Source organism: Ziziphus jujuba, chromosome 12 (genome assembly GCF_031755915.1).
Source record: "Ziziphus jujuba cultivar Dongzao chromosome 12, ASM3175591v1".
NCBI lineage: Eukaryota > Viridiplantae > Streptophyta > Magnoliopsida > Rosales > Rhamnaceae > Ziziphus > Ziziphus jujuba.
The window spans coordinates 17,153,588-17,164,058 of NC_083390.1; the positions used below are offsets into that span (position 1 = coordinate 17,153,588).

At 31.3% G+C, this 10,471-nt stretch overlaps 1 protein-coding gene across 2 annotated transcripts; it reads left to right on the top strand.

Annotated features, from left to right (window-relative positions):
• The first annotated feature begins 1,287 nt into the window (after positions 1-1,287).
• Positions 1,288-5,125, top strand: LOC107429109 (jasmonoyl--L-amino acid synthetase JAR4). Of its 2 annotated transcripts, none has more exons than XM_016039757.4 (5): positions 1,288-1,421; positions 2,431-2,728; positions 2,844-2,945; positions 3,358-4,181; positions 4,456-5,125. In XM_016039757.4, the coding sequence occupies exons 2-5, from the start codon at positions 2,448-2,450 to the stop codon at positions 4,995-4,997; spliced, it is 1,749 nt and encodes a 582-aa protein (XP_015895243.3). In that variant the 5' UTR covers positions 1,288-1,421; positions 2,431-2,447; the 3' UTR covers positions 4,998-5,125. The 2 variants fall into 2 exon arrangements, with proteins under 2 accessions (XP_015895243.3, XP_048318777.2); XM_048462820.2 differs by having other exon boundaries at positions 1,293-1,417.
• Positions 5,126-10,471: the final 5,346 nt, after the last annotated feature.

Sequence of the window (10,471 nt, forward strand, 5' to 3'; positions counted from 1 at the left end):
AAATTTTCAATAGAGAGGACGGTGCAAACTATTCCATTGAACCATACCACAGGACCAAGAGCTCTAAGTGGGCCTTTCTAATAAGCATAACGGCAATGCAGATGAACGTGATTGGGCCTGGAACTAAAAGTAAATTGAAGCTACGACTATGCAATTTTTCAAAGAACTTTTCATTCTAAAAGCAATGAAAATTTAGTATATATGTCTAGATACTACAAATTTTGAAAAAGATGGACAACGAAAATATATACGAACAGAATATATTATATATTTAACTATATATATACTATCAAAAATTTTTAAATTAGATAATATGAGAAAACTATATAAAATCAAAACTTTGGATTCATTATATAAAGGGTGACATTGATTTATACTCCATAACATTATAAATTTTATTATCCATATCATTTGCACCAAAAATTGAATCATATAAAGATGTGAAACTCGTTATGTAAAAAACTGTGAAATTAGCTATTCATTACATCAAAAGGATTTTAGGTATATAGAGGACACTATCAGATACACTAATTTATTTGTTATAAATTATTTGACGAATCCTTTTAAAGTTATTTTATGTACTTTTTATTTTTGTTCCGTGAATAGACCACTTCATTTAATTTTCATTCATCTTTTCTTTAAACACATTTTAATTAGGAGAGGATCTTTTTTTTCAGCCACACATATCATTATTGCTATTTGACTGTGTCCAAAAAATATAATAATAACTTTCAAATTAAAAATTTGAACTTGTTTGCCAAAAAAAAAAAAGAAAAAAAAGTTTGAACTTATTATTAAAAAAAATAAATTAAAAAAAGGGCGTAATTTATTCTCTAGGAGATCGGGTAGACAAATAAGAATAAATAAATAAATAAATAATATTTTATAGTATTGATGGTTGTTGTAATTGTTGTTTTCAATCTATTTGAAGAATGCTAGTAACATTTACAAAAGTAAGAACAACAAGCCACCAACCACTGTATTATAAGTTTACAGCAATAGCACGATAGTAATAAATTAATAGTAATAATTATTATATAACAAAAACTATAAAGAAAAGTAGAAATGGTAACAAAATAATAATAATAATAACTAAACTGTTTGTTTATTTATTTTTTTTAATATAAGCAATTTCGACCAAAACTTGAGATCTTTTAAAAAATATTAAATTTCTAACAAAAAAGGAAAAGAAAAATAGAAGCAAAAAACAATTTTATTTTTCGAATTAATAAAACCAAAAATTTGGACGGCAACTCTTAAATCAAAATGGCTATATATAGAAGTAGATTCCCACGTATCCACAACCAAAATAGAGTGCAACTATTGGCTTTTGAAGCACAAAAACACAAAACAAAAAAACTGTCTCTTTTCTCTCAGCTTCAGTCTCAGAATTACAGAAAAAGAAAGTTGCATCCTAGTTGGTGAAACTCGAAACCCCCTTTTCTTTTTCTTTTTTTCTTTTTTTTTGAGTTCTGAATTGAGCTTTTTTCTGAATCTCCTTCAGTCACTCTGTTTATTGTTTCTGTCTCTTTTTTTCTTTGTTTATTTGTTTGGGTTTCTGTTTTCTGCTACGTAACACAGATAATATTTGACTTGCTCTGTGGTTGACAGCTTTCCTAGAGCTCTCTCTGTTTTTTTTTTTTGGTTTCACGTGGGTCTGATTCTTCTTTTTCTGCTTCCTCGTTTTTAAATAACTATTTCCCATTATGTGGATATAAAGTTGAATATTTTAGTTTCAAAGCGAAACAAAAATGAATTATAAATTTTTGCTTTTAATCCATTCAATTTTCTTCCCGGGAATTTTCTTTTTTTTTTTCCCCCGGAAAATTCACGAAATCTTGAGAGTTGACTAAGTTGACTGCAGTCATTAAAAAAAAAAAAAAAAAAGCTTTGAAGCTTCTATATGGTCCTCATGTTTTGAAGGACAACTGGGCTGTGGATCGGTTGGTGAACTTCTTTTTCGACGTACTTTGAACTTTTATTTCCCTTCATTTTTCTTCAATGAAGCCTTTTCCTTTTGTTTTTTATTTTTGATCTACCATGCCTTTTCCGAGTCTGTTTGGTGGTGAAGAAAGCTGTGGAAAAGAAAATATTATGGAAAATTTTATTAATTTCTATTTATTTATTATTGCTGTTCTGTAAAGTATTTAACAGAACCAATTGCCATATCATCAATTAGTGGTGGGTATTAGTCAGCAATCCACTGTGGAATTTTTTTAATTGATTAATTTGTCCCAAACACAATTTGTTACTATTTGCTTGAACAACCTATCAACGGGCCATAGAAGATTTTTCAATTTTTTTTTTCCTTCTTCTTTTTTGGTCTTCAAGAATATTCCTGGCTCTTATAGTTGAGATTAAATTCAAGTAAATACCCATCAAAGTTTTTCAAAATTTTGCATTGAAATTATGATTTCTCTGGATTTTTAGAATTTTGTGAGGTTGTGATGGAGGTATTTAATGGAGTGAAAGTAATAGAGGAATTCGAAGCCATGACAAAAGATGCCGAAAGGGTACAAAGAGAGAGCCTCAAGAAGATCTTGGAAGAAAATGGGTCAGCAGAGTATTTGCAGAAACTAGGACTAAATGGAAGAACAGACCCAGAGAGTTACAAATCTTGCGTTCCAATTGTTACACACAAAGATTTGGAAACTTGCATTCATAGAATTGCTGATGGAGATTCATCTCCTATTCTCACTGGAAAGCCAATCACTACCATCTCTTTAAGGTGTTTGTCAATATTCATATATTTTGCTAGTTTTTGTTATTTTACTTATAAATTATACCTTTCCACCGCATATTAGAGAATTTACCAGTTTCTTATAGTATTTATAATATTGCAGCTCTGGTACTACTCAGGGAAAGCCAAAATTTGTACCATTCAACGACAAATTGATGGAAACTACAGTGCAAATATACAAGACTTCTTTTGCCTTCAGGAACAGGTATTAGAAACTTTTTGTGCACTTTCTAAACATGGATAGTATGGTAAACTGTCGGACTTTTTCATCCAAAAAATAAATAAAAAATAAGGAAGTACTGTTTGGACTTGTAAATGGTTTCTGTGATTTCTAATTAATGTTTTCAGTTTAGGCTTTTTTGGGTGGAAAAAGTCATGAATTATGTTAATATGTAATTGGTAAATAAAAGAGATCAAGTAGTGTTTATCAAAGAGTGGTTTAGGCCTTTTTGTGTTGAAAAAAATTTACTAAATTATGTTGATATACAATTGGTAAATAAAAATGATCAAGTAGTGTTTGTCAAAGAGTGGCAGAGAGATGGTCTTGTTCTAGATTTATTTATTTATTTCCATTGCTTTTCTGACTGATGTTAAATGGGTTGATTACTTTGGTTCAGAGAGTTTCCTATCGGGAAAGGAAAGGCTTTGCAGTTTATTTACAGCAGCAAGCAGTTCAAAACAAAAGGGGGTTTGGCGGCAGGAACTGTGACCACTAATGTTTTCAGTAGTCCACAGTATAAGATTATAATGAAGGAAATTCAGTCCCTTTCCTGCAGTCCTGATGAAGTTATATTTGGTTCGGATTTCGACCAATCTCTGTATTGCCATCTCTTATGTGGGTTGATCTTCTGGGATGAAATTCAGTTGATATCATCCACATTTGCACATAGCATACTCCTCGCTTTTCGAAAGTTCGAACAAGTTTGGGAAGAACTCTGTGCTGACATTCGAACCGGGTCCCTTAGTGATCGAATCACTGTCCCTGCTATCCGAACAGCCATGTCTAAATTGCTTAAGCCGAACCCTGAACTGGCTGATTTGATCTATAATAAGTGTACAGGATTAAGTAACTGGTCTGGATTAATACCGGAAATTTTTCCGAATGTGAAGTACATTTACGGGATAATGACAGGTTCAATGGAGCCTTATTTGAAAAAGTTGAGGCACTATGCAAGGGAGGTGCCACTACTGAGTGGTGATTATGGAGCTTCTGAAGGGTGGATTGGAGCAAATATCAATCCGAAATTGGCTCCTGAGTTGGCCACTTATGTTGTGCTACCAAACATTGGATATTTTGAGTTCCTGCCATTGTCAGTGAACACTGAGGACCAGGTGCAAGATAAGACTCACCCCACTTTTCCTGGTGCAGATTGTAAGCCTGTGGGTCTCACCGATGTCAAGGTTGGTGAAGAGTATGAGGTCGTTATCACAAATTTTGCAGGTACTTAATTAATTTGAAGTTTAATAATTAGAAATTATACAGGATTACATGCTTCATCTGAGTAATATAAAAAAATAACGTGCATTTCATATTTGAAGTAATATAGAAAAATAACATGTATTTCAAACTGATATAAGGTCTTTATTTTTGCAGAAATGTTATTGTGATTAGTGTCTTTGTTGCCAACGAATGAATGTGTATATATATATATATATATGTTGCACTGTGCTCAAAAGTCAGTTTGTTTTTTATTTTTCTACTTGTTAACTTGCAGGTTTGTACCGGTGTAGGCTAGGAGATGTAGTGAAGGTAACAGGCTTCCACAACTCAACACCCGAGATCAAATTTGTTTGCAGGATAAATCTTATACTTAACATCAATATTGACAAGAACACCGAGAAAGATTTACAGATAGCCGTAGAAGAAGCTGCCAAGCTGTTAGCTGGAGAAAAATTAGAAGTTGTTGATTATACTAGTCTTGTGGAATTATCTGTGGAGCCTGGCCACTATGTCATATTTTGGGAATTGAGTGGCGAAGGAAGTGAGGAGGTTCTTAGTGAGTGCTGCACCTGTTTGGACCAATCTTTTGTTGATCCAGGCTATGTTATTTCTCGAAAGGTCAATACCATAGGTGCACTTGAGCTCCGAGTTGTTCGGAAAGGAACATTTCAGAAAATTCTGGATCATTATCTAGCTTTAGGATCTGCTGTTAGCCAGTTTAAAACACCTAGGTGTGTTGGACCAACAAACAATGTGGTTCTGCAAATATTGTGCAGCAATGTTGTTAAGAGCTACCTTAGCACTGCCTTTCAGTGAAAGACGGGAATTGTATGACTAGATCATTTTCCTTCTTAGTCCAATCTGTATATGATCCAAAACATCATATATGCTGTGCCTTCTTTCCATCAACCATATGCTGTCCAAGTTAGTAGTACTTTCTTTTTCTTCGTGGATTTGTGTGAATGTCCAATGTCTTTAGGACTCAAAAGTAGAAGACATAGAAGAACCTGAGAGTAAATCAAGGTTCTATGACCTCGCAAAACCTGCCGATAAGGCTGCTAAACATGTGCATCATTAAACCAAGTACTTATTACCAACTTAAATTTCAACCAATGTCGTCAATGGAATTAGGATCCACTGGTTTTTATCTGTGTTTGTTTATGGTTGTTTTTTCAATGCTTAACATTAAATTATCAATTGGATGGAATCCGCTAATATGGTATCTCTATCAGAAACATGATATTTGCATGCGAAAATATTGCGATTTTTATAGATGTGTTTGTTGAAACAGAGGAGGTCTGTGTTAGTGGAAGGAAAGCTGTTTGGGAGAAAAGAGTATGGAAAATGGGGGTGATGATTGAGAACTGTAATAATGTGGGAGAAGAATAGAGAGCGGGTTTGATTGTGCTGATTGTTGAGAGAATGAAATATATATATATATATATACATATATATATGTATGAGAGTCATAAAGAGTGGGATGGGTTAGTGGTGGGGTCAGCAGAAACAAATAAGAGTGGAGAGAAAAAAGGACATTTGGTTTGGTGGAGAGGTTTGTGTTGAAGAGAATTGATGGAAACATTGCATTAACTTGGAATCTCAAGAACCAATAATTCTAGGGTACCAAGTATTGTACTAATTTTTTTTTTTATTAGCTAAAAAGTATTTTACTAACTTATTAACTATGATTGTACAAAATAATATTTTATTATTTTATCGGCTCGTATACCAATGAGATTCACGTATTTCTTTAAAGTTTACTTATGTTATATTTTATTTTTCAACTAATAACTAATAAGATAATAATAAATAATCTTACTAAAACTAATAAGATATTAACAGACAGCGCTTTAATTTTTCTTGGATAAATTGAATCCATGATCTTACATGGAAGTACTAAATATTACCACTCTAGATTGTCCCCACATAATTGATAATAACAAATAGTTTTTTTTTTTTTTTTTTTAATCATTGACAATGATTCCCTCTATTCTCTTGAATTCACAGTTTTCTAGGTGTTAGTGACATATAAACTAAGCCAACTATACTCCATAAATAGTTTGAAAAATATAATTTTTTATCAATAGAATCCATATTCCCTATGACAATTTCAATTGACTACTTAAAATGGTTTAGTATTTTATTTTAGTTTTTGAATATAAAAAGCTAAAATATCATCAAATGGATCCAATTAGTATTTATATATAAACAACCAATCTCATTTTCAATTAGTATTTTTGTCATAATAACAATAGGTGTCATTGGTGCTCACCGCTGAGAGAAAAACTTAGATACGACTATGGTAAGATGCCTCTTGCAACCAGCGAAACAAATTGCCACTTATAAAATATTTTATCCTAACCAAGTAACATAAATGGCCTCCGATTTTCTTCACCCACACAGCCACATTGTTATCTCTTCTCTCTTGATTTTTTTTTTTCCAATTTTTCTTTTATCCCTCCCGATCTTTTTGTTACCTGCTAATGAATCTGAACAAATTCTCACTCTTTATTCTTTTCATTATTTCTTTGACTTTACAAACCCATAAATTTTTCCTTCTCTTTGGCAGCACATCCAAAAAGAATGAAAAGAGTTAGAAAAATTATATATGATTTTATAGTTTCTCTTCTTCTTTTTACATATATACATATATATATATATATGGAAATTCTATGGTGAGGACGGTCCGCATGAGAACTGCAGTATTAGTGACGATTTTTCATAGTATTAACAACGGTTTTTTAGAAAATCGTCACCAATACTATGAAAAACCGTCACCAATACTGTAGTCCGTATGAGGACCGTCCGCACTATAAACGGACTGATATATGAAAATTCTATGGTGAAGACGGTCCTACTATATATTAGAATTGCTTCCTCCTCCTACTATATTATGCTTGTACATTCTCACATTTTTAAGTTTTGTGTTCGATTTGGCATTCAAATGTAAGTTCATCAAAGACTGTTGTTGGAATTGGAGAAAAGAAGAATTAGAATTTTGATAAAACTTAAAAAGACTGGCACACACCTGAAAAATATAAGAAAGAAAGAGAGTATGAAACAAAAGGAGAGAAGAAGAACAAATCAAATAAAAAAATTTATACCCCTTAACTAATATGACATGTGGACATACATTGGAATTGCACTTTGCCAGACCCTGCGGTGCCCTGCTATTAGATTGAAGATTTGTCGGTTTAATCGTGAAGGCAATATGCGATATTGAAAATTGCTCAATAGTGTTACCGTTCAATTTAATCAATTCTTATTCAGATTTATAAAAATAAAAAATAAAAAAAAAATTTCCTCCACAATTAAGATGTAGCTTCCAAATATATATATATATATACAGTCCGTCTATAGTGCGGATGGTCCTCATACGGACCACAGTATTGATAACGGTTTTTCATAATATTGGTGATGATTTTCTAAAAAACCGTCGTTAATACTATGAAAAACCATCACTAATACTGTGATCCTCATACGGACCGTCCTCACCATAGAATTTCCGTATATATATATATATATATATAATTATTAATTATTATCGCATAGTCTCCAAACCATGCATACGCATGCATCTACATATTTGAATTACAGAAACCGAGTTTTCAAGTAGACATCTGAAAAGTTAAAATAAAATAAAATACTAACCAGTATACAAATATTGTCTACATATTTGGGCTATCTCTACCAACTGCGCGTTTAGAGGGCCTTCGAATTGAAGTTTAGCGATGCTACCGCTCGCCAAGATCAAAGTCCCAATTGCAGACGAAAGCACGGAAGGTTGTCGTTGCCCCATCTGTGTCTTTGAGCGGGTTCTTTTCTTGAATTTTCCCTTTTCTTATCTTCCCATTTGGATGGCCATTGTTTTTTTGTCTCTTGCCGTCGCCTTTTTCCAATGTCTTATCATCCTTGCCACTTGTACTTACAAAATTGCCACATCTTGGCTTAGCTTTCCCTCCTTTCTTGCTTTGTTTCATCCTTTTTTATCTTCTTTCCTTGCCTGACTATTTCTCTATATCTGTTTTTTTTTCTTGATAATAGACTAATTCTCTAAAGATGATATTCAATTTAAAATATAAAAAATTTTTATGGAACTAAAATATTTAGATGTATTCAATATAGAAGATTTTTTATGGAATTAAAAGTTAAAATATATTCAATATAAAATTTAAAAAATCAGGTATTTAATGTAAATTTTTAATAAATTTTAAATGTCTATATATGGTATATTCAATTAAAACCTTTTAAAGTTGATAAAAGTCAAGGGTATTCAAATTTGTAAATAAGTTTAATTAATTTTTAAAAATCTGAAATTTTTATAGATTTTTTATTCAAAAATACAAATACTTAGCTTACAAATTCTCTCTCACTTATCTCCAAAACTTTTGTAAGCTTTTCAAAACTTTTAACAATACAATCCATTTTTTTTCTTTCCCTCCAACTTAAAAATTTAGAGAGGTTTGAGAATGCACCCTATTTTTTTTTTTTCTAAGTTTCATATTGGCATAAATATAAAAATATAAATAAATAATTAATAATATTTTTTCACTTATTACTTTTCCAAATAAATATATAGATTCCACACTCACATCACTTCATTCATCTATTTTTTTCATGTTGTCTTAACTTTATTTTACTTATCCCTTTAAAACTTTAATTTGGCTTTATTTGAAAAAAAATATATTTGAATTTACAAGTTGTAGTCATTCTTTATTTACTATTTTTTTTCCTTCATTATAGGTTACTAAATAAACAATTATTGGTTTATTAATTAAAAAAAGTAATAATTCATTTTATATCTATACATTCATTTTATTATATATATATATATATATATATATATATAAGTACTATGAACTTGTGATTTGTATTGAAATAAGAGTCCGCTACTTTTGTACCTATAATTTTTTTTTTTTTTTGGGTAACTTATATAAGTATATAAACAAAATGTAAAATGGTTTATGCAGAGTGTAAGTGTATAGACTGTCATTGACTTTTTTATGCTTAGTATGCATAAAAAGTATAATGATTTTTGTACGTTTACGATTTTTTACTGCTATTTTTGTAGAGAATCTTCAATTCCATACCGAAACAGCTTTATGCAGTTTCAGACTTGTTGAATATTCTAAAATACCATTTTATTCTTTTAAAACCTTAATCGTCAAATTTTCTTTTTTTTCTTTTTATATTGTATTTGGATGCTTACAGAGAACCATTATTTCTCGCTTGTTTCAGATTCCAACCAGTCTCTTGTATATTTTTCTCTTAAAATCCCTTTTTTTTGTTTTGCTTTCTATGTTTTTGTCAGAACTCTCTGCATATATGAATTCCAAGCGCAAAACTTAAACCACCAAAAATCGTTGGTGATAGATGGGTTACAATCCAACTGATTACAAACAATTTTCTCAATACCTGCGTTTCATGGACGAACTGGAATTGTCAGAGGCAGATGAATTTTCGTGTTGAAAATCAAGAAGAGCGATAGAGAACTTTCGGACAATATTTCCAGCACATTCTCTGTTTTCGAAAAACCTTCGGTGATAGATGGGTTACAATCCAACTGATTACAAACAATTTTCTCGATCCCTGCGTTTCATGGACGAACTAGAATTGTTAGAGGCAGATGGATTTTCGTGTTGAAAATCAAGAAGAGCGATAGAGAACTGTCTAACAATATTTCCAGCACATTCTCTGTTTCCGATCGATGATATTGAGCAGGAGATTATGCTTTACATAACTTTCAGCAATTCCGACCAAGATGAAAGGTGGAGATCAGTTCCGTTTACCCATCCGGCGAATTTCAACACTGTCATCGTGAAAGGCTGAGATAAAACATTTATTAGAACATTTAAAAGTAAAAAAATAGAGGGTTTTTATTATGGCTTCTTTTTTTATGGCTTTCTTGTTAATGTGTTTGGATTTCGCATTTGATGAAAGCTCTTGGCAAGGCTCAGATGCCAATAAAGAAGCTTGAGATTCTGATGACATTGCCATTTATTAATTAATGATAGAGTCATATCAGAAAATAAGAAATCCTCACCTTTGAGCACCTTGGCCTCCATTTTTGGCAGTTCAAGAAAGTGAAATAGACATTTGACCTTTAAACTGAAAAGGGTGGGATTTGATTATGAAAAATGATTGAAAATAAAAAAGAAGAAGATAAGGGTAATTTAGTAAAATTAATTTTTATGGGATTGATTAAAGTTATTATCGTATTGCAAAAAGAATCTCTCACTTTCATAACTAATTTTTTTTTTTGGAAGTTACTTATAATTTTTGTCCATCCT

What these genes read in the sequence shown, in the direction of transcription:
- LOC107429109 (XM_016039757.4), top strand. Translation starts at nt 2,448, where the DNA reads ATGGAGGTATTTAATGGAGTGAAAGTAATAGAGGAATTCGAAGCCATG. An exon ending in TCTTTTGCCTTCAGGAACAG is followed by an intron (nt 2,946 to 3,357) that starts GTATTAGAAACT and finishes ACTTTGGTTCAG; the next exon opens with AGAGTTTCCTATCGGGAAAG. An exon ending in CGTTATCACAAATTTTGCAG is followed by an intron (nt 4,182 to 4,455) that starts GTACTTAATTAA and finishes GTTAACTTGCAG; the next exon opens with GTTTGTACCGGTGTAGGCTA.